At 46.1% G+C, this 23842-nt stretch overlaps 1 protein-coding gene and 1 long non-coding RNA gene across 5 annotated transcripts in view; one reads left to right on the top strand and one right to left on the bottom strand.

Annotated features, from left to right (window-relative positions):
* Positions 1 to 7787, bottom strand: part of SYTL3 (synaptotagmin like 3) — an 83292-nt gene extending 75505 nt beyond the window's left edge. For all 4 annotated transcript variants that reach the window (XM_030316706.1, XM_030316702.1, XM_030316705.1 and 1 more), the window contains exons 1-2: positions 7325 to 7787; positions 4113 to 4331 (exon numbers count right to left, since the gene is read on the bottom strand). In XM_030316706.1, coding sequence (XP_030172566.1) covers positions 4113 to 4331; positions 7325 to 7434 — 329 coding nt within the window. In that variant the 5' untranslated portion in view covers positions 7435 to 7787. The remainder of the gene's footprint in view (positions 1 to 4112; positions 4332 to 7324) is intronic.
* A 167-nt stretch (positions 7788 to 7954) lies between these two features.
* On the top strand, positions 7955 to 18871 carry LOC115514585. The gene is made up of 2 exons (XR_003969042.1): positions 7955 to 8080; positions 18077 to 18871. It is a non-coding gene; the product is annotated as an uncharacterized LOC115514585 (long non-coding RNA).
* Positions 18872 to 23842: the final 4971 nt, after the last annotated feature.

Here is a 23842-nt window from a genome sequence, read left to right as displayed (position 1 = left end):
GTGCACGCTGACCCCAGCAGACAGAAACGCCGCCTCTTGCGTTTTCAAGGAATCGATGACCAGTGCGTGGTTGCTTTGAAAAGCGGAAACCCGGGACGCCTGGGTGGTTTGGTCGGTTAAGCGTCCGACTTCGGCTCAGGTCATGATCTCACGGTCCGTGAGTTCGAGCCCCGCGTCGGGCTCTGTGCTGACAGCTCAGAGCCTGGAGCCTGTTTCAGATTCTGTGTTTCCCTCTCTCTCTGCCCCTCCCCCGTTCATGCTCTGTCTCTCTCTGTCTCAAAAATAAATAAACGTTAAAAAAAAAAAATTAAAAAAAAAAAAAAAGAAAAGCGGGAACCCAAGCCAAACACCCTCTTTATCGTGTTCAAAATGGGTGGTTGAAAATACCAACTCTGGCAAAAAATGGTTAAAGACCTCACAACTTCTCTATCACGCATTTCTTTATTTCGAGTATCCAATAGAAGTCAGCTCGCCCCCTTCCAAAAGGCCTTATCTAGAGCTGCGTGGGAACGTGGTGGTGTGGGAAGAACCCGCCTCCGCCCACGGGCACCCCAAATCTGCAGCCTCGTGGAACAGCTCCCTCTGAGGAAGCCCTGAAAGCCACCTCACCTGCTCCTCCACGGCAAAGGATAAGGAGACCACACTGAGGTGGGTCGGAGGGGCCGAGACGCGGTCTCAACAAAAACCCTGCCCCGGCACAGAGATCCATGACAGGGAGGGATCTTATAATCACGGGCTTTCTCCTAGAGGAGCGAGGGGTTCGTGCCCCATGCCAGGAACACCAACCCGTGGGACCTGCCGCAGAGAGATGTGCCCCCGAAAGGTCTGGCTTAGAGAAACGAGGAGGCCTATGTGCAAAGGGGAATGTGGTCTCACTCCCATGGAGACCCGGAACCAAAGCAAGTGTGAAAAGCGTCAAGACTCTATGTGAAGGAGGTTCATTTGCTAGTATTAAAGCGCCTGTCAGAGGGGCAAGGGGCAGTTGGGACCCTCTCCAGAGACGAGCACCATTTTTGCACTGGCTCTCTACCCTGGTAGTGCAGACATCGCACTGTCCCACTGCCTGGCTGAGGCCAGCGGGGTGAGCGGTCACGGTGTCCTCCCCCTGCCTTGCTGAAGCCAGTAGGCACGCTCCAACCTCCGCACTCCCCAGCTGCACCGCAAAGCCAGCAGGTGCGCACAGCCCACACAGAGGACACCCATTGGTCACCTGGCCCTGGCAGCCAGAGAGCTCGTGTTCCTGGGCACCACGGGACTGTAACAATCGTAAAGACGGTTCTTGGCGGGCTGCAAGCCCTAGGGCTGCACAGACAGTAGACTGAAGCACGTCCCCAGTCTCCCTGTGAAAAAGATCCATTTACTTGTCCTGGAGCTTTAGCCTGAGGGACAGACTTCCTGTTTGCCATAAAACTGGAGGTTATGAGCTGTTTCAGGGAACATATGCAGGGAGACACAATCCTTACACTCTCCCCTGGCCTCACTACGGCTCTCTGGTACCTCCTAGGAAGGAGCTTATACACTTGTCTGGAGCCCTGAGTTTTGTAACCTCCACCCAAAGGGCACCTTCCGATCTCCTGGTCTAGAGGCCAGCACAGTTTACGATTGTGGTCCCACAGGACTGGATATGTTTGCATACTTTAAAAGCTGCTGCCTACAGATCTGGCTTCCAATCAGCCCGAAACTAGGTTCTAATAGATCTTTCCTTTTGAAATGCTGACAGGTCTTAGCACACCAACAGAGCCCTATCGAGCATTTGGGGGGTGGGTGGCTCAGTCGGTTAAGCATCCAACTTTGGATCAGGTCATGATATCACAGCTCATGAGTTTGAGCTCTGCACTGGGATCTGTGCTGACAGCTCAGAGCCTGGAGCCTGCTTTGGATTCTGTGTCTCCCTCTCTCTCTGTCCCTCCCTCACTCATGCTCTGTGTGTGTGTCTCTCTCTCTCCTTCAAAAATAAATAAACATTAAAAAATTGAAAAAAGAGGAATAAATCAGGCTGCTTGGGCAATCACAAGGGTTGGGGAAGACAAGAAAGAGCTAGGGCAAGGTTGAACGACAAGGTTCATCACCCATACAAGTCCACTCCTTCAAGATGGGGAGAGGTTGCTGTTTGTCCTAATGTATAGAAACACATAGAGAGAGTCAAGCCAAATGAAGACACAGAGAAGTACATTCCAAATGCAAGAAGAAGACGAAATCTCAGAAAAAGGCCTTAATTTAACAGAGATAAAGATAAATCTGTCTGATAAAGAAGTCAAAGTAATGGTCATAAAGATGCTGGGCAGACTCAGGAGAAGACCAGATGAATGTGGTGAGACCATCAACAAAGAGAGAAAAGATCAGCACATGCCAAACAGAAGTCACAGAGCTGAGGCATAACTAAGGGGGTTCACCAGCAGACCAGACGAAGCAGAAGAACAGATCAACAATCTGGAAGACACAGCAGTGGAGCTCACCCAAACAGCAGCAAAGTGAAAAAAAAAAAATGAAGACAACCTAAGAGCCCCATGGGACAACATCAAGTGGAATAATTAACATTCACATTACAGGATCCAGAAGGAGAAGAGAGAGAAAGGAGCAGAAAATTATTTGAAGAAATAATGGCTGAAAAGTTCCCTAGCCTGGGAAGAAAAACAGCCAGACAGGCCCAGGAATACCAGAGAGTTCCACGTAAGACGAATCCAAAGAGATCGCACCAAGCCCAGTATAATTAAATGTCAAAAGTTAAAGATAAAAAGAGAATCTTAAGAGCAACAAGAGAAAAACAACTTGCTACATACAAGGAACCCCCATAAGATGATCAGCAGATTTTTTCATTAGAATTTGCAGGCCAGGAGAGAGTGGGAAAGGAAGTACTGAAAGGAAAAAAACTTCCAACCAAGAATACTCTACCCGGCAAGGTTATCATGCAGAATTGAAGCAGAGATTATGAGGATGGTAGTAAGATTTACTGTGCCAATCACCTTGTAATGCGTACAAATATCTAGACATTATGTTGCACACCCGAAATCAATATAACGTTATATGTCAATTATACCTCAAAAAGATATTTTTAAAAATAACATGAGGCATGTGAGTGGTTCAGTTGGTTGAGCATCCAACTTTTGATTTGGGCTCAGGTCATGATCCCAGGGTCATGGGATTGAGTCCGCTTAAGGCTCCACACTGAGCATCGGGTCTGCTCAGGATTCTCTTTCTCTGTCTCTTTCTTTCTCTCTCTCTCTCTCTCTCTTTCTCTTGGCACCTGGGTGGTTTGGTCAGTTAAGTGTCCAACTCTTGATTTTGGCTCAGGTCATGATCTCACAGTTCATGGGGTCAAGCCCCATGTTGGGCTCTGAACTGATAGTGCAGAGCCTGCTTGGGATTCCCTCTCTCCCTCTCTCTGCCCCTCCCCCTGCTCGTGCACTCGCTCCCTCTCTCTCAAAATAAATAAATAAACATTTTTTAAAAAAAAATTCTCTGTCTCTGCCCCTCCCCTGCTCGCGTGTACACACACACACACTCTCTCTCTTTTTTTAAAGTTTATCTTAAGAGAGAGGTAGAAAGTGCAAGCCAGGGAGGGGCAGAAAGACAGGGAGAGAGAAAATCCCAAGCAGGTTCTGCATTGTCAGCACAGAGCCCGATGCGGGGCTTGAACCCATAAACCACAAGATCATAACCTGAGCTGAACTTAGACACTTAACCAACTGAGCCACCCAGGCACCCCTCCTCTTAAATAAATAAATAAATAAATAAATAAATAAATAAATAAATAAAGCTACACAGAATCATTCTAATATTCCCTAGGTTAAAATTCACTCCACTTTCTCTGAAAGAGATAAATTAAGCTCTGAGAAAACTTCGGCACCTAGTTACAAAATCCAAATGGATCTTAACTCCTGGGTTAGCCCATCCTCAGCCATTACAAACAAATGTTTGCAAATTTAAAAATATCTTTTTTATTTAATAAAATTTATTTTTAAATTACTAAAATTTCCAAGTCTAGAAAGGTAGCTTTGTATTAAGCACTCTATGAACCTTTGAGGAGGGACAGCTCTCTCTGTCAGGGGGGTGTCTGGGACCGTCTCCAGGGCTGAGTCCACGGGAGGAAGTGAACACCCGGGCAATCTCACCTGTCCTCAAAGCACACGGTGCACTTCCAGGCACGGGTCCTCTGCAGGAAGACTCGGCACTCGGAGCACACGCGGTGGCTGCAGCCCTTGCACACGGCCCCCCGGTTCAGCAGAAGCCCGAGCTGGCACTGGCAGCGTGCGCAGGACTTCTCTTTGTATTCCGGGCTCACGCTCCTTGCTCCTTTCCACCTGAGATGCTGCAGGTGCGTCTTCAGTTTCCTGCGACCCAAAGAGTCAAACGATGAGACAGGACTGAATGGAAGGACAGGTGCGAGGCACACTCCTACGCGGCAAGAGCCCCAACGCTGCTGCTCACAGCACGAGAAGGCAGATGGCGCTTTGGCATCCAACACCCCCAGGCGACAACATGGCCCTGAAAGCGAGGGGTCTCCCTCAACCTTCCAAAAAGAGGCTCAGAGATTTTCTCAACTGTGAAACAGAGATGAGAAAAAGGTGATCTCCCAGGGATGCTGAGAAGACCAAATGGCAAAGCATAACAAACTCCTGGCACAGATGAGTTAGCTACTCACTTTGTTCTAGGCTCATCCCTCCATGCCCAAAGGGCGTCATAATGGTTAGCAAGAACAGTGGGAGAAGAAAACAAAACAAAACAAAGCAAAACAAAACACACATACACACAGAGCATGGCATCAATTTTAATACAGAAGGCATAGAAACAACTATAAAGATAGAACATACACACTTGCTATTGTCATAAGTTATCCAACACAATTATTCAACTGATGCTATGCTTTTGCTACTGTTTTTGTTTGTTTGTTTGTTTTTGTTTTTTTATGGGTGGTCAGTTCACCCCCAATACCTATTTCCCCTAGACAATAGCACAAGTGCAGAGGGACCTTACACTGGACCCCAGAGAGGTGTCATTAACCAGAATACTCTTTTATGAAATGTCTCTGCCACCTACTTTTAGAAGAGAGAAGCCAGTCCCAAAGAAATAGCTTACATTCAACTTGCAGGATTTGCCCTACAATCAGGGCAAATGTCCCTTTGTCCCTCTGGAACAAAGCTTCCTTTCCACGGTGTCCATGTTACTTTGTTGATATTCAAAATGACGTTTCTAAATCACTGAAAGACCTCTAATCATCAAAGACAATTCCATTTTGTTCAGTGTATTCTATTTTTTAGTGGAAGAAAGTATAAGTACATTTAGAGAGCTTTGGGATAACCGAGGAGTACAGAAAAAACATTGTACCTTTCAGTTAACCAGCAAAGTTCTCTCATTTCTCAAGCATTTGGGTGCCCAAAGTTTTATTTTATATGTGCATTTTTCTTGGCAAACTCTGAAAGAGTTCTGTCATTAAAAACAAAACAAAATACAGGGCACCTGGGTGGCTCAGGTGGTTGAACATCTGACTCTTGATTTCAGCTTAGGTCATGATCTCACAGTTCATGAGACTGAGCCCCACATCGGGCTCTGCGCTAACAGCACAGAGCCTGCTTGGGATTCTCCCTGTCTGTCTCTCTCTCTCTCTCTCAAAATAAATAAACTTTAAAAAATGTTTAGTCCCCCCACTCGTCCTCTTTCTCTCTCAAAAATAAATAAACATTAAAAAAAATTTTTTAAAAGAAGTGCCTGGGTGATTCAGTCAGTTAAGCGTCCGACTTTGGCTCTGGTTATGATTTCACGGTTCGTGGGTTCAAACCCCATGTTGGGCTCTGTGGTGTCAGCCCAGAGCCTGGAGCCTGCTCTTGATTCCGTGTCTCCCTCTTTATCTGCCCCTCTCCCACTCACACTCTGTCTCTCTCTCTCTCTCTCTCTCTATCTCAAAAATAAATAAACATTAAAAAAATTTTTTTAATGTTAAAAACAGGGGACCCTGGGTGGCTCAGTCAGTTAAGCGTCCGACTTCAGCTCAGGTCATGATCTCATGGTTCATGGGTTCGAGCCCCACGTCCGGCTCTGTGCTGACAGCTTGGAGCCTGGAGCCTGCTTCGGATTCTGTGTCTTCTCTCTCTCTCTGCCCCTCCCCCACTCATGCTCTGTCTCTCAAGAATAAATAAACATTGGGGGCGCCTGGGTGGCTCACTCGGTTGAGCGTCCGACTTCGGCTCAGGTCATGATCTCGTGGTCTGTGAGTTCAAGCCCCGCATCAGGCTCTGTGCTGACAGCTCAGAGCCTGGAGCCTGTTTCGGATTCTGTGTCTCCCTCTCTCTCTCTGCCCCTCCCCTGTTCATGCTCTGTCTCTCTCTGTCTCAAAAATAAATAAGGGGCGCCTGGGTGGCGCAGTCGGTTAAGGGTCCGACTTCAGCCAGGTCACGATCTCGCGGTCTGTGAGTTCGAGCCCCGCGTCAGGCTCTGGGCTGATGGCTCAGAGCCTGGAGCCTCTTTCCGATTCTGTGTCTCCCTCTCTCTCTGCCCCTCCCCCGTTCATGCTCTGTCTCTCTCTGTCCCAAAGATAAATAAACGTTGAAAAAAAAAATAATAAAAAAAAATAAATAAAACATTTAAAAAAATAAAAATAAAATTAAAAAAAGAATAAATAAACATTAAAAAAGTTTAAAAACAAAACAAAATAAAAAAGCCTATTCCATGTACTTATTTTCTAGGCTTCATATCCTTTACAAACATTGATAAACAAGGCATCACCATTTCTAAAGGTGGATCTTGACCGCTATCGGTCGGCAGTTTTGATACGGTGCTTTAGTAAGCGTGAACCACTACCAAACAGCCGGTGCAGCTTCAAGACAGACAAGGAGAGAAACTGCCTATTGCAGATCAGTCAGGGAACTGGCTGAGCAGGTTCACATTTTACACTCCCCTCCCCTCAAAGCCAACTTGTTAGCAAAAGCACACAAAGAAAGAGACGGGGAAGGATTGCACCAGATCTGCCGCAGGATCGCACAACGGAGGCAGCCCTTCCCTGGAGGTCTTTCCCTTGAGAGGTATAGTAGAGGCCTGAACATCTTCCTTTGAATTATTCCCAGGAAGTAGCAAAGCGACAGGCAGCAGACAACACACTTATCACAGAAAGGCATAATTTTAAGTGACTGACAAAAGCAGCCTCCCTCCTCCCTTAGGGAAGCTCAGTCACACGGCCGGGCCACCTGGCCTCCACCCCTCACTGGGACGCTTGCGGACGGGACGCCCCGTGGGCAGCAGGGAGCCAGCAGCCAGCCAAGTGGCGTCCGGCTGTGCTGTGCGCAGGAAAAGCCCAGCTCCCAGGGAATCGCGCGGCGCGGGGACAGCATACCGGATCCTCTCCTCCTCGGTGTTTTGAACCGCCTGGTCTCGGTACAGGACCTGGAGGATGACCTCGCGTTCCAGTTCCTGGAGGGAATTCAGACTGACTTCCCCGGCCATTCCGTCTCTCGTGCGCGGACCCGTGTTGAGTGTCGCTCCACGACCGAGCCCCCTGGCTGGGGGTGGGTGAGCTCAGAGCCTCCAGGAGCGGCTCGGTGGCTTGAAAGAGCTCCCTCTCCTATGTCATTGGCAACTCTTTGGCTTGTGGCTCTTTTTTTTTTTTTTCCTTTTTAACTGCGTCACGCTCCTCAGGGAGAAGAAAGTCCCAAGAGGCTGTCCCTCAGCTGGACTGGTGGCTCCCAGAGCCTCGGGCCACCGGAAGACCCTTTCCACCGGCCCCGCTGCCGCCTCCGAGGTCCGTCGAAGACAAGAGTGTTATCTCTTTTCTGGGGTTTTGCCAGAGATTGTTATAAATCAGGCAGGGCTCTAAGCAGATAATTTCTGCGCAAAGCGGAAGCGAGCCCCGGTCGGAGGAAACTTATGAAAGGCGGTGAGAAGACTGTCGAGGACGTTTAGAAAATAACCTTCGCCTCCAATGCTTTCAGGTCAGCAGTAATGGTAATTAAAAGCCCAGCCAGGTCAACACCTGTAGAAAAGACAGCAACAAAAGTGGCATCATTTTCCTGGCTTGCGTTCGCCCGCGGCATTATTTCGGAAACACCGAGTGTTCCACACGGACCCTTGCACTTTCTGCCACGGCGTTAACGTAAGAATTTAACTTTTATTAAATTGGCCTTCTCATGTTTCTCAAGGCCAAAACTTCTAAACTTGAATTGTTCTTTTGTGTTTTTTTTTAACTTTATTTATTTATTTTGAGAGAGAGCATGTGGGAGGGGCAGAGAGCCAGGGGTCAGAGGATCCAAAGCGGGCTCTGTGCTGACAGCAAAGAGCCCAACGTGGGGCTTGAACACACGAACTGCAAGATCATGACCTGAGCCTAAGTCAGACGCTCAACCGACTGAGCCACTCTGAACTTTAATTGTTCTAATAGGAATCCAGTATCTCCATGATTAGAGGCATAAAGGTCCATGATTAATGTACCTCATCCTAACTGACAATACACTAGAAGAACAATGTGCTCAACGCATAGCTATTATTTTTACAATTAACTTCAAAACTCAAAAAAAAAAAAAACCTTTTAATCAATTGGGGAGGTGTGAAGGGACATCATCACAACCTCAATATAGCAATTATTTGTTTTTTAATGGTTTTCGTGGACTGCCTTATGCATGGGGTCCCGTTTCTGTTTAATGCTGATTGAAAGGTTCTGTATACATTCTCCCTGCCTTTTCCCACCGTTGGTGACACTGGACTCACATGACCTTCCATTTGTTCCTCTCCCCAACCAAGAAGATGGCATTGGATTGATAAAACACTGGCTAGATGCATATCAGTGAAATGCAGAACGTGTAGATCAAATCAATATACTTTCTGTAAATGCCATTTTGTTATCAAATCTACATGATTTCCTCAGTAATAAGACTTCCTTTCGATGCTTCAGAACCTAAACTCCTTTTGTTGGGCTTCAACAGAAACTCACATTATATTATGATTCATAACAAATCACTGAATAAGAGGTTAATAGAGCCCTAAGGGATCATTTCCTTTTTTTTTTTTTTTTTTTTAGTTTTTTTTTAATGTTTATTTTTGAGAGAGACAGAGACAGAATGTGAGTGGGTTAGGGGCAGAGAGAGAGGGAGACACAGAAGCCGAAGCAGGCTCCAGACTCTGAGCTGTCAGCACAGAGCCCAATGCGGGGCTCGAAACTCACAAACCGCGAGATCATGACCTGAGCCCCAGTCGGACACTCAACCGACTGAGCCACCCAGGAGCCCCAGGAATCATTTTCTTTAAGCAGAGATTCTTATTCTTTTTTTCTTAATCTTTGGTAGTCTAGTGAAGCCTGTGTACTTAAATGCATAAAATAAAATACATTAATTTACAAAGGGAATCGATTATACTGAAATGTTTTAATATAGGAATATGTATGTTCATTGACGCATGAAGTCATGAGTCTAACAACTACTATAATTTCAAAGTAGTGGTGATTATAAATCATATTTTGAGATATCTGTAACATGCCTTGTGGTATGAAAATATCTATGATTTCTAGTGGTGACAGTCAACAGGTCCTGCTAGTTCTTCTGTGGTTTGATGCCTATATTCACAATGGAAGGAAATGCTATATTGTAGTTAGAGGTAAATAAATAAAGGTGGAATCCCTTCCCCATCCAAGTTCATGGCCCTGTAGGCTAAGGACCCGTGGCTCAAGGGAGTCTAGATTTGTCATTTCCTCTGTCATGAGACAAAGTTAAAATACATCGCTCACCCAAATGCACTGGTTGCATGACAAATAGGGTGTCGCAGAGCTCTGCAAAGGTGCACACTTGGCCTCTAGTCTTCAGTAAGGTTCTCGTCAGCGCCTGCTCTCAAAAGGCATCCGATCTAGATGGTGGGAAGATGACAAATCAACAAGGACTCTGGGCTCTGGCCCAGCCTGGCTGGTAATCACTGCATGGCTGTGGCAAAGCCTCGATTCTCCTTGGTCCCCACTTTCCAGGTGAACGGATGGACCTTGTAGATCTTAGTTCCCCGAGGATCTGAATTTCTGGAAAAGAGGAAAGTACTGTGGAATAAAGTATCATCAAGTGACAGGTGGTGAGGCACAAATTGGCCCAATAAGTCACCAACCTTATGAGCCTGTTTCTTCTCAACTTGCCCCTTGGTTCTTCTTTCTTTCATCTTATTTCTAATCATTAACCATACCATTGGACCGAGAACTGTATCAGCGGTCTGGTTCTCAAGTCTTTAAATTTTATTTATTTCTTTATTTTTTAAGTTTCTTTATTTATTTTGGTGGGGAAAGGGGCAGAGAGAGAGAGAGAGGGATAGAGAGAGAGGGATAGAGAGAGAGAGAGAGAGAGAGAGAGAGAGAGAGAGAGAGAGAAAATCCCAAGCAGGCTCTGCACGGTCAATACAGAGCCCAACGTGGGGCTCGAACTCACCAACCACGAGAGCATGACCTGAGCCGAAATCAAGAGTCAGACGTTTAACCGACTGAGCCGCCCAGACGCCCCTCAAGTCTTTCAAATGAAGAGGTTTGCACTTGGCTCAAAACACATGATTTGTGTGCACTGAGCTTTCTTTTCAGGTGGTTTTCGTACTCCACCCTCTAGCTCTAGTCGTGCAGTGCTAGGCTAGAAATGACATGACCAATGAACTCACTGGGGGAATCCTGGAACGTGTAAATGTTCACTCGTTCAGATGGCAGGGTTTTACAGAAACACAGGATACAATTATCATTTAACAACACTCCTCATCCGCTATCCAATCTATGGCTGTGGGCCTCCAGTGGGAAGTGCCCTTTTCATGGATGAGAGGGAGCTAACCCTCCCCTCAGTGGCCATTCACTCCTGGCTACAGAAAAGCGAAATTCAGTTTGTTTCTAGGATCCATCCATCCATCCATCCATCCACCCATCCACCCATCCAGCAAATACTTACTGAGCACCTGCCAAGTGCCAACACTGCTCAAGTGCTTAGAGCACACGACTTGATTGGTGATTTACACCCTATCCCCTGTCTAACAAGAATATGATGCTACTTACAATAAAAGCACAGAGGACAATTAAGATAAAGTCAGAGACATATCAGCAGTCAGAGTGGCAAGAGGAGATCATTCTAGCAGGAACCTGCAGTGAAACAGTCATTGTACTTGAGCATGGACGTATTTCTGACCTTCTTAGTAGCAAGACAAAAACAAATAAAGAAACAAAACAAAAGAAAAATCAAGGTGGTATAAGGGCGCCTGGCTGACTCAGTCGGTAGAGCATGTGACTCTTGATCTTGGGATTGCGAGTTCAAGGCCCCCATTGGGTGTAGAGATTACGTAAAATTCAAATCTTAAAAAAAAATCAAGGTGGAGTATATCATTCTGATAAACTGAAAGAACACAAGAAGGACATCCTTGAGGTATAAAGGGCATAGACTAAGAAAACAATCAATTATTTGAGCAGCGGTTTGGCAGAAAGTAGCAAAGTTGTGCTTGAGGTATCGTTACTATATCGGTTTTAAAGCTAAGAATATAGAACCAAATCACAATTCATTGAATGCATTTCAAATAGAGAGCCAAACATGGTGGTTTCTGGTATTCCAAATTGATGCTGGCATAAGCTTAGAACACTAGAGGTGTAGGTGTTCTGTATCCATCCCACTGTGTTTTTTTATCCTTGACTTCCAGAAATTTGATTCTAACTTCTGTAAACCCTCAGTCACACAAGCACTTGGCTAATATTTATTAGGAGTAAAGCCTTCTATTGTTAGATGGAAATGTGCTTTTTTTCTTTGACCTGAAGGATCTGTCTCAGAGCCTGTCTAACCAAGGGGTGACTTTTGAAGTGATGCCCTCAGCACTGCAGAGAGCATCACTCCAGAGTCATAAATCGGTACTGTTCATAGGGCATCACCCCAGGATCGGTCACATCAAGATTTAACAGAAGTGGAGGAAGATGTTTTCTCTTTGGTCTCCAGTGTCCTCCTAGTGTCCTGCCTAGCCTGGTGGCTTGGACTTTCCATGTAACAGGTTTGAGCCATGGTTGCTTCATGGTTGTTTCCTAGGACTCATTCAGGATTTTCAATGGGGGCAGTAACACCCTTACATCTTTAGAAATTTGTGGGGTGCTTCTGGTTGGCAGAGTGACAAAGAACTGTCTCGCACTCCCATGCAAATGTTGACTATCTTACCAGACCATGTAATTGGGGAAAAATTACAATTATCTGATAAAATTTAACTCTTTTATAAACACAGAGTATACCTTCAAGGTTTTTAATATGTTCTGAATTTTCCAGATTGCGAATTACAATATATTTTATATAATGAGTAAGCATTGAATTTCATAGTTTTAAAAACCACTGAATTAGAAGATCCAACAATTTCTAAGGTCACTTACAAATTAAATTGTATAATTCTCTTGTTCATGTTGCAACGCATTATTGGGTTTGTAGGAGAATGGGGTAAGGGAAATACAGAATTGGTTGGTGGTGGTGGTCTTTTGTGTTTTGATCTGGGGACTTTGTGAATTTACACATGTAATTTCAGGTCTGATTTCCAGGTTATAATTGAGAGCTCAGAGTTCTTCTTTCAAGATGCAAATTATTTGAATTATTTCAGCTGCATTTTTTTCCCCATCCTCTTGAAGAGAAGTTCTGGGGCTCTTCCTGCACTGGGATTTGAATTCTTAGTTTTGTATCAACTGCTAACTTGAAGATTCTACTCTGTGACCCATTTTGCAAATCACTCCATAATGATTCACTAAAACTGTTCTTAGCTCATGCTCTATTTCTGCAAGACAAAGCACCCCCAGAACTGTGGTAACAATTCATTTTTAATTTTTAAAGTTGCTTGTGGTTTTTAGCGAACTTCCCAGTCAGTAAGCAGCACAGGCCCATGGTAAACACCCAGAAAGCCAGAGAGAATCTCAACCACCTCCTGGCGTTAGCAGGGGGAGGTACACCTTTACAGATTCTAGTCCCCTGTAGTAGAAACCATGCTGGAATATGTTTCATAGTCTTTGAAACACGGATAAAACAAACCTACTTCTCTTGTGGATGTTTTGATTGATGCGATGTTTTGGAGTAGAACACGGAGGTAGTAAAAGAAGTACATGAAATCTATCAAAATCAGTTTGCATGGTCCTTGCACTGTGCTACGTGTTACTGTCTGGGATGACAGAGTAAGAGAGGAGAGTAACATCTGTAACCCTCACAAGGTGTCTTCGTGGCGAAGTAGAGACCCACCGAGCCTGGGGGACGAGGAGGAGCTGGTCTGAGGCATGGAGAGGGCATCTCTCAGGTGGGAACAGTGTATTTACCAACCCTGAGGCGGGAATGTGACATTCTTCCTCCAGCACGGGAGTCCAGCTTCTCCACAGCCTATAAACAAATTCCGAAGCACGAACATGGCCTTCCTGACATCCCCGGATCTGGGGTATTCCTACTTCTGCATCCTCACTCCCACTAAGTGCTCCATTGCTCCCATAGTGGACTCCTTCAAGACTATTCCCTCAAGCCCATCGGGCCCTTTTCCTTTTCTGTGCATTGATTGGCGCCTACTCTTCCCTCCGTCGACCAAAATCTAAATTACTCAGAGACAGTGAGGGAACAGTCAGGAAAGCAGGCTTGGAGCTGACTATGTGGGCGAGTAGCTCAGCTCTGCCTCTCACTAACTGCTGAGATGCTGGACAAGTTACATAAACCCACTGGGATTTAACTTCCTTGTCTATACAGAGAACGACCGTGCCTACTTCATAGAGTAGTTGTGAGGATTAACTGTGTTGCTACCTATCGAGCACTTAGATCACAGTGGCAAGCACATAATAAGCAGTTGATAAATGTTCGCTGTAATTACTAGCGGTAGTGACAGTATCACCATCATCATTTTTAATCTTTCAAGGTCCGGCTTAATTGCTACCCAATTTTCCTTATTTGCAATCGAAGGTAATCACTCCTTCTTCATTATAACACCTTTCCACTTCGTATATTTCTCTATTGGGACGCTGACTTCATGCTGGCTTGTAGTCAAGAATCCTTTCTAGTGGTGACATTGAGTTTTAGTGATCCCTCACCACCCAGCAAGTAGTATTTGGCATGTGTTGAGAAACCCAGTAAATATTGTGTCACGCGGGTTTGCTTGCAAAGCAGGAAGCACAAATTCAAGTCGAGTAGGAAGTAAGGAGAGTCATGTGGGCAAGCACCCAATTCTGAAAGCTTCAGCCTTCAGAAATGTGAAAAGCACAGGAGAATCGGAGTCATTTCAGAATTTGAGAAGCATACTAACAAGCGTTTTAACGATCTCATGCAGAAATTCACAGCCCCACAGCCGGAGAGATGAAATCTCCCAGATCCATTTTTCTGAGATGCTCCTTTTTCAATCACTCTCTCACCCACCTGACAGATTCTTAAATTGTATTTATTTTGTCCCAAGCAAAGAAGCCAGGCTCCGTTTTCATCCATGGGATGCCCCAACCTCCTTTCTCCACTGCACGTTTGTAATTTTGCAGCCGTGACTGCCTTGGCTTTACAGCACTCCCCCACCTGTCTGTTTGTATGTAACAATTAAAACATAAAACCAACCAAACTGTACCATTTCCACATCAGTGGGGATACAGGGCGATCTGAGATCAAACCCAATTCCAGGGCATAGCCACGTGCTCTCGGGCCAGTTGTTCAATCTCTGCAACACACCCCTTCCTTCTCTGCCTCCTCTGTGACCTCCTCTGTGACCCTGCTCCACAGGGTGGATTTGGGGATGAAATAAATCACCCAGGTGGAGGCCTAGAGCAATGGCTGGAACGAAGCAAGCAACGCTCAAACATTCCTCCCTGCAATCCGTCCCCCACGTAGGAAGCCCCCAAAGTAGGAGAAGAAGCCGTTTCTCAGGGACTGATAGGGACAGAGGCAGCGGGGTCCCCTCCTAAACGCAGCATGGTACTTCAATCCGTGTATTTCCATTTTGTCTGTACCAGTCAGGCTGCATCCTGGTGCAACTCTGGCCTCCAGACAAGGACAGCTGGGTTATGGTGTTGGGGGGCATGGGTTCAACAACATGGATCTCCAGGCCTTCTGTGTGCCAAGCATATGCCAGGTATTAAGGATGTACAATAAGGAAGACCCAATTCCTGCATTCAAGAAGTTCACATTCCAGCCAGAAAATTTACTTGCAAGCAAATAAATTATAACACGGTGGGTTGAGTGTAAAGACGCCAGAATCTATCAATAGTAGCCAAGTTACGGAAAGAGTCCAAATGTCCATTGATGGATGAATGAATAAAGAAGATGTGGTGTATATTTACAATGGAATATTACTCGGCGATCAAAAAGGATGAAATCTTGCCATTTGCAACAACATGGATGGAACTAGCAGGTAAAATGCTAAGTGAAATAGTCAGAGAAAGAGAAATATCATACGATTCCACTCATATGTGCAATTTAAGAAACAAAACAGATGAACATAGGGGAAGGGAAGGAAAAATAAGATAAAAACAGGGAGGCAAACTATAAGAGACTCTTTTTTTTGAAAGAGAGAGAGAATGGGGAAGGGGCAGAGCGAGAAGGGGACAGAGGATCTGCAAATGGGCTCTGCGCTGACAGCAACTAGCCCAGTGCGGGGTTTGAACTCACAAACCATGAGATCATGGCCTGAGCTGCAGTCGGACGCTTAACTGACTGAGCCACCCAGGTGCCCCATGAGAGAGACTCTTAAATACAGGGAACAAACTGAGGGGTGCTGGAGGGGTGCTGGGTGGGGAGCACGGGCTAAATGGTGATGAGCACTGGGCGCTGTGTATAAACGATGAATCACTAAATTCTACTCCTAAAGCCATTATTACACTACATGTTAACTAACTTGGCTTTAAATAAAATTTTAAAAATCAAATTAAAAAATGGAATTCTGGAAATGGTCCTTGAGTTAAAAAATAATAGTAAAGTGCAAAAAGCTACAGAGCAGGAGAATGCTCGGAGGAAGGTGGGATTCTCCTTATGGAGGAAGCAGAGATGGCTGGGGGAGGGGGGACAACCCTGTGGGCCAAACATGTGGGGACAACCTTGCCGCGGGGACAAAACAGTCAATGGTGTGTTGAAATGCTGCCTGCTCTCCTTCCTCGGCCTCACAGCAAAGCTGGCCTGGCTTTTAGACCTGACAAGGGGGAGGCACGAGAATCACGGAACTGAGGCAAAAGAACGAGGAGGGCAGGAAAGGAGACGTTCTTTGCTTGCCGGCGGGTGTCCCCGGGTCTTTCACCCGATCCCGTGTCATCTCTGAGCAGCTGGTCATCAGATGCTAGGCAGGAAAGCTCCCCCGCCCGACCGTGATGCAGGGGACGGGGACAGTGGAAATGCGGCAAACCGCAGGGGCGTGCGTGCGCGTGGCCGGACGGTCGGCGCTGCCGGGATGTTCGAGGGCAACTACAGAATGTTCTCAAAGCCCAAAAGCCACAGCCGCGCAACGGCGGGTCGTTTCGGGGGGCCTCAGCCTCCGCCGCTCTGCTGCTACCACAGCTGTTTCCTGGAAGGGCCGCAGTCTGAGAACACGGCCCCAGCACTCTGCCTGGTACGCGGGGGGGACTGAGCGTGGGGACGCTGACCCCCAAACTTCACCCGAAGCGCCGTCCCTTTTCGCTGGCGTATGGCACAGCCACAGAGGACACCCGTCCACGTAAGGCAGGAGGTGGGCGAATAACCGCTCTTGCCTCCGTGGTTCCGGCCCAAACGGGGCCGCTTCGTTTTTACAAAGGCCAGGTGACGCGCATGCGTGTCCACCAGAAAGCCCGACAGGGGAACGGAGGGGCGTGTCTACGGATCCTTCGCCTCCCTGGTCCCTTAACCAGACGTGCGTTTTCCGGGCAGCTGGTGAAGCTCACGCTTTGGCGTCCCTCGCGTGGCCCCGTCCGGGGCCCCGACCTCGTGTTGCATTCGTTCTCTTAAAAAAGTCTCCACAAGTTGTATGCGCTTCAAGTCCTTACGGTAGGAAGTTGCGCATACGTGGGCTTAACTCAAGAGGACGCAAAGCCCACCTGACATGGGAGAAAGGGAAATGAGCCTTTGTCCTGAAAGGTCGCTGCAGTTCACTGCTGATTCTACCGGTTCTTTCTCGTTCAGGTAGGTATCTTGCCACGAGAAAACCCCAAAAGTTGAGATCACGGTGCTAAGCGTAGAACACGCAGTTGATAAACGTTAGTTTGAGAATCAAAGTTAAACACTGAAATAGAAACCCACAACTTCCAAGGCTTACATTTGACCTCTTCTCAAGGAAGAGTAAAGAAATGAGAATTAAAATTATTACCTTGTCACAGACACTGCTCATAATTGTTGTTATACTTTTTGTTGGACCAAAAGCAACTGTTCATTTAGCACTTACTCGGGGCCAGTCTGACAAGGGCTCTGCATACATTACCTCTACCTTCATTACAATACTATGAAGTAAGTACACCCATTTCACAGATGAGGAGTGTGAGGCTGGGAGCGATTAAGTAATTTACCTAAAATCACACTCCAATTTGGGTCTGTTGAACTTCAAAGCCTTATGCTTTATTTAGGCAGAAAAGTTCAGAAGCTAGAGTCTCCCGTTCAGCTAAGTCTTCAGTCTTAGCCGAATAATCTTTTTCTTAACATCGATTCTAACTTCATAGTGGATCCTTAATACCTAACGCACATGTCTCCCTCATCATCTCTCCTCTTGCCAAGAAATGCATTTGGAGGTGAAGGCAGCTTACCCGAAAGAAGTTAAAATTAGACCCCAGCTAACTGACTTTCTTTTTTTAATTTTAAAAGTATATTTATGTTCTATCTCCAAACTGGAGATTATGCATGATGGAAACAATCTGAATCTATGAATCCACAGCAAGGCAATAATAAACTGTATGTACACTAATTTACAAGCCACAGAAGAAGTCCAACATATGCAATAACCACAGTACGAAAACAATATAAATACAATCAAAACAAGCACCACCTTAAAAAAAATTCACAACATATAACTTTTAGATAGAGTTGTTTGGTTTGGTGTGGTTTTCAACTAACTCTCAGGTATTTCCTCCATTCCATTTAAATCATTATTACCCTACCGTTTAAGTGTATGCTAGTCAATAAAATTAGAAGTCATCCTCTGGCTAATTTATCACTGTTTTTGTCTCCCACCTTCTCAGTCATTAATTTAGGAAAAGTTACAATCACCATACTCTCTACCCACCTCGCTCTCAGCACAACCTCCCCACATGGCTGGATGTGGATACTCACCTACCTTGGCATCTGCTTCAAGAGAGGAGACGGGGGGGCCTGTTCTGAAGAGAAGGAAGTCAACTTTTCTTCACTTTGGAACAACTGACGCATTTCTCTTTCCTTCCTGTCGGGCCAGTGCTGAAGCGGGGCAGCGTCTGCGCCCGCCCAGACAGCTTCTGTGGTTGCCCCCACATCGCCAAGGACCTCAGGAGCGAGGCCACCCAAAGCCACACCCAGGGGCTCTTGTAGGCCAACAGTCCACGGTCTTCAGCTGGAGGACAGACGAAGCTGACGTTCCTGAAACTTTCACCCCTACCAGGGGAAACCCCAAGACAGACTAGAGGCTTCAAATATTCAAACGTTTTCACATTTGCGAGGGGTTTCACACTGACCTCAAGTGTAAATGACTGATCACATTGTGAAGAATGGTTACAAACGCAAGAATAACAAGACTGGCATAAGCTTTGGAGGGGGGAGGGTGCACCGCGGGGCGGGGGCAGGGGATTTCACTGAGGTATCCCATACAAATAGAATAAGATAAAATCACAAGCGGGGGGAACACACCCCTATCAAGAAACTACAACGGCACCCCGGAAGCCCCTTTGTCTGCCCTTCCAGTTACTACCTTCTCCCCAAAGATCACTATTTTCCTGATCTCTAACACCACTGAGTCGCTTTCCTGTTTTTGCACTTTGTGTCAATCAATGAACGTATATAATATGTTCTGTGTCTGGCTTCTTTTCAGCATGCTTGAGGTTCAACCGTACTATTGCAGGTGTTGGAGAAAACAGACCTCCGTGCTTTGGAGACAAAACATAATGCCAAGACAGAGTTCGGGATGGAGAGGAACCACAGCTTTAGTGCTTTGTGGGCCCGGGAGGCTGCTGCAGGCTGAGGCTTTCAAGAGCCTGCAAGCCCGCCTGGAGGAGGAGTGGGGAGGGTGTAGGGAAATACAGGATGGGGCCGGTTTCCACAGGAATAGGATACTTTCTGCCAGCCTCTTCAGTCGCGTTTTCAGGGTGGTGCCGGGTTCCTGAAACAAAAGGCTGACGAGGCAGGAGGTGAGGTTTTGCCAAAGAGAGGAAAAAGGCGACTTTAAAATCAAGCTTCTCTGAAGCATTAGTGCAGCCATTTTGATTTTTTGTTCAACTTTATGCTTTTAAGGGGTTTCACATGTGGTTATAGTTTACTCATTCTCGTTGTGGCATTATATCATATGAATACATAACAAGCTTATCTATAGCACTAGCGATGGCCATTTGTGCGACCCGTCGTTTGGGCTGGTCTGAACAGTGCTGTTACGAACATTCTGGTATAGTGTCTGGGCGAATTCTTGTCCGTGTTTCTGTTGGCTATGTGCCCAGATATGGAACGTTCAACACTAGTAGCTGCTGCCAGTCTTTCAAAGTGGTTATGCTAATTTGCACACCTATCAGAAACATGTTCCCCCAACACTTACTATTTGCCTTTCTTATTTTATCCATGCTGGTCAGTGTGTGTTGGAATCACATTCTGGTTTCAATTTTCATTCCCCTGATAGTTAAGGCAGCTGAGCAATTTGAACGTTATTTTATCGGTTTATTCATCATTTAGCTAGCTACTTTGATGCAGGGCCTGCTCAAGTCTTTTGCCTATTTTACAATTGGGTTATCTGTCTTTCTGTGATTGATTTATAGAAGTTCTTTATATATTCAGGATATGAGTCCTTTGTCAGGTATTTACATTACATATATCTTCTCCCACTCTGTGGACTTGTTTTTCCATTCCCTTAGTGGGTTCTTTTGAGGGTCTCAGACTCACCTTTGGGGGTGAAGTAGTGTGAACTCTAACTGAATGATCAGGCAAGTCAGATGATCCCTGAAAATAAGGTGCACTGTGTGGCCTTGGGAGTCACCTCTGAACACTACTGGGCCTCAGTTTCCTCAACTGTAAATGAGGTTCACTTTGATCATCCCTCCGGCTCCTCAGTTCTGAAATCTCATTCTTCTGCGGCCTGAGGATGATGACCTGAGATGGTACATTCCATCAGGGGAGGAGCAGGGCTGGGAGGGTGGGTGGTAACGGGCTGTGAAGGGTGGTGGGCTGCGACAAGAGGCAAGAGTGAATTAAGAGGGCAAGCTCTGGGGTGAGACAGACAGATCAGAGTGACCTTGAGCAAACCATCTGGCCTTCCAGAGCCATTTCCTGGTGAAGGCCACAGGCTTCCCTCTCCGTTTTACAGTTCATTCTGTTCACTCACAGATATTTATTATGTATTTGTTATATCAGGCCCTGCCATAGTGACTGTGGTTGAGGACCCCTGGCCTAAGAAGATCTTTAGTAAATAATACCTGTTATCTGTTTAATAGTAATTTTACTATTTGTAGCATAAGACACTAAGTGAATCCATTTAGGAATATTTGGAAGAAAATGTTTTTGGAATGAGGGTACCCTATGATATTTATTTCCAAAGTAGGTGTATTACTTAGCTAGGGGCTGCTGTAACAAATACTTGTGTGGCTTAAACAACAGAAATTCATCTTCTCATAATTCGGGAGTCTAGAAGTTCAAGATCAAGGTTTTGGTAGGATTGGTTTTTTTCTGGAAGCCTCTATCCTTGGCCTGTAGTTGGCCGTCTTGTCTTTGTGTCTTCACAAGAGCTCTCTGTGCCTGTCTGTGTCCTAATTTCTTCTTTTCTTTAATGTGCTTTATTTATTTTTGAGAGAGAGAGTGAGAGAGCAAGAAAGAATGCTCAAGTTGGGGAGGGGCACAGAGACAGAGGACAGAAGATCCACAGCAGGCTCTGCACTGACAGCAGGGATGGAACTCACAAACAGTGAGATCGTGACCTGAGCCAAAGTCAGACACTCAACCGACTGAGCCACCCAGGCACCCCTAATCTCTTCTTCTTAAAAGGACACAGTCATATTGGATTAAGGCCCACCCACATGACCTCATTTTAACTTGACTACTTATTTAAGGACCCCATCTCCAAATATACCTTATTTCCAAATACAGAATGTCACAGTCTGAGGTACTGGGGGATTAGGGCTTCAACATGTGATTTTGAGGAAGGAGACTTCAGACCGTCACAGCAGGATATAGTAAGAAAATACTAGAACTTCTATTTATATTTAATTTTTAAAGCTAAAACTTAGACTTGACGGATGTTTAATGAATGGATTCACCATTGAATATATCACCATGGGAATAAACATAACTTTGAGATACAAGATCAAAAATTGTTCCTGCTAGGGGGGCAAAATTAAAGAAGTCTGGAGACCACTGGCCTAAGGCCTTGGGCTGCAGCGGACAGCAGGGAAGGGTGGAGACAGGTGGGTGTTGAGAGGCACCTGACTGGCTTGGTTGGTGGCGCACGCAACTCGTGATCTTGCAGTTGTAAGTTCGAGCCCCACATCGGGTATAGAGATTACTTAAAAATAAAATCTTTTAAAAAACAAAAATATGGGTGTGGAAATTGAGCAGGTATTGATGAGATCACATCTAAAAAAAGAGCGAGGTGACACAGGGCTGGCCTGGGGCTTAGACCAGAGTAGCCCTGGAAGGGGAGAGTGCCAGGATTGGTGCATGGGCAGGAGTCAGGCAAAGAGAGTGAACATGATAAATCATCAAGACACAACTCCCGAAGGCTCCGTGTGGTGGGTTGTAGCCCTCTTCTTCCGTAAGTGTCTGCCTGTAAACTCAGGCTGGTCGAGAGACTTGCTCTGGATGATGAAACGTGTGCAAAGGTGACCCCTGCCTCCTATGAGCAGCACCGTCCTAGCCAGCACACGGGGCCACTGTTCCCTGTCCCTTCCCCTTCCCTCAATGATTCTGGCATCAGGCTGCTCCATCAGTCTGGTCCCAGTGTGGAGAAGACATAGGACAGAGCCATAACAGACCCCTGATGGTCACATAGTGTGGGTGACAAACACATCTTTGTTGTTATCAACCACCAAGAGTCTGGCGTCATTTGTTTCTGCAGCTAACCTAGCCTGTGCTGATACGGTGTAATTTTTCATACACACAGAACTGATCAAATATTTAAGAACTACTATAGCATAAAAATCAACCAGTCAGAGAAATGCCCGCTGGAGGCCCCTGCTGTGCCCCAAGTCATCCTTTAGTTGTTGGATCTTGGGTATGGGGTCTCAAGGATGGGGCGGAGGGAGCCAGGATCAGGGGGAAGAAGGAGCCAAGGGCCCCGGAGCAGCAGCCATTTCCAGGTACGGAGGAATTTCAGTCCCACTTGCCTGTGCTTCCCCGCAGGCAGCAGATCTGAGTATAGGCATCTCTTAAATAATCTTGTTACCACATAATTTCTCAGCACGGGACTCTCACTTCAGGTATGTGTCAGCCACAAGTTTCTTTTCTTCTCCATTACGGCATCAAATTCCTCAGGCCCGAGTGTTTTGGCATTATCAGCTTTGTCATCAAATGGGTATGGTTCTCACTGGCCTGGCACGACTCCGTGGTCCATCTGAGTCACACACTCCTGGGCACAGAGAAAGGCAGGAAAACTCGAACATCCACAAGATTGGATGGTGAGGGGCTGCAGATCACACACAGCACCGTAAGACCCAACTGTGCCTGTTAATATTCTTTTTTTTTCAGGTGACACGGCTAAGATTATGAGGTCAGCACTTGCTAAATAAAGGCACTGGCAAGGCCAATCCCTACTTTAAAGAGTTTGTGTTTAAGGGACTTGACTCAACGGGCACCTGGATGGCTCAGTTGGTTAAGCATCGACTTCAGCTCAGGTCATGATCGCACTGTGGGTTTGTTTGAGCCCCGCATCGGGCTCTGTGCCGACAGCTCAGACTCTGGAGCCTGCTTCGGATTCTGTGTCTCCTTCTCTCTCTGCTCCTCCCCTGCTCGCGCTTTGTCTCTCTCCCTCTCTCAAAAAAATGAACGTTAAAAAAAATTTTTTTAAAGGGCCTGGGTTCACAGGAAGAGAGCACGCAGCATCTGCAAGCCCACAGCTAATCCCCACACTGAGAAACGAACCAGAGATTCGTTCCACTGGCTTGCTGCACAGAAACTAAACATTCTAAACTACGGCTGAATACCAGAGATTAATGAGCAGCTGTGAGCCGGTGTGCTTATACTTCAGTACTTATGATGGACACTCACTCTTGGCAGATTGAGGGTGCTGGACACGGCAGCTAGTGAACGGTCAATGCCGTAGTGATTTTATTCCTTGGCCCTACGGCCTGTCTGCCAATTGGGCGGCATATAATAGCATAGCACATAGCATTTTTCCAAGCACTGCAACACCATTGAGCATAGAGAATTCACGTCCTCCTGTTTACAGAAAATGTGTTCTTAACATTTTCCCAGAGATCATATCTTAGTAAACTCTGTAGCCTCGACTCCAGCTCAGAGGCTGACACAAAGTGAATGTTCAATGTAAGTGTGTTGAACAGGTGAACGAACTGCTCTAAAGAGAAACAGCCCAATTTATCCATTTCTGAGGCACAATGTGCATATGGCAAGATCGTTTAATGAATGTTCTTTGATAGTTAAAATTGGAGAGCAGTACCCAGTGCATATGAGATAAAGTCACGTAAAATTTTTTTAAATTCAGGGGAGCCTGGGTGGCTCAGTCGGTTAAGGGTCTGACTCTTCTGCTCAGGTCATGATCTCGTGGTTTGTGGGTTCGAGCCCTGCATGTCAGCACAGAGACTGCTTGGGATTCTGTCTCCCTCTCTCTC

This window comes from Lynx canadensis, chromosome B2 (assembly GCF_007474595.2).
Source record: "Lynx canadensis isolate LIC74 chromosome B2, mLynCan4.pri.v2, whole genome shotgun sequence".
Lineage (NCBI taxonomy): Eukaryota > Metazoa > Chordata > Mammalia > Carnivora > Felidae > Lynx > Lynx canadensis.
The sequence above is the reverse complement of the archived record's forward strand: the minus strand, read 5'-3'. Positions and strand labels throughout refer to the sequence as shown.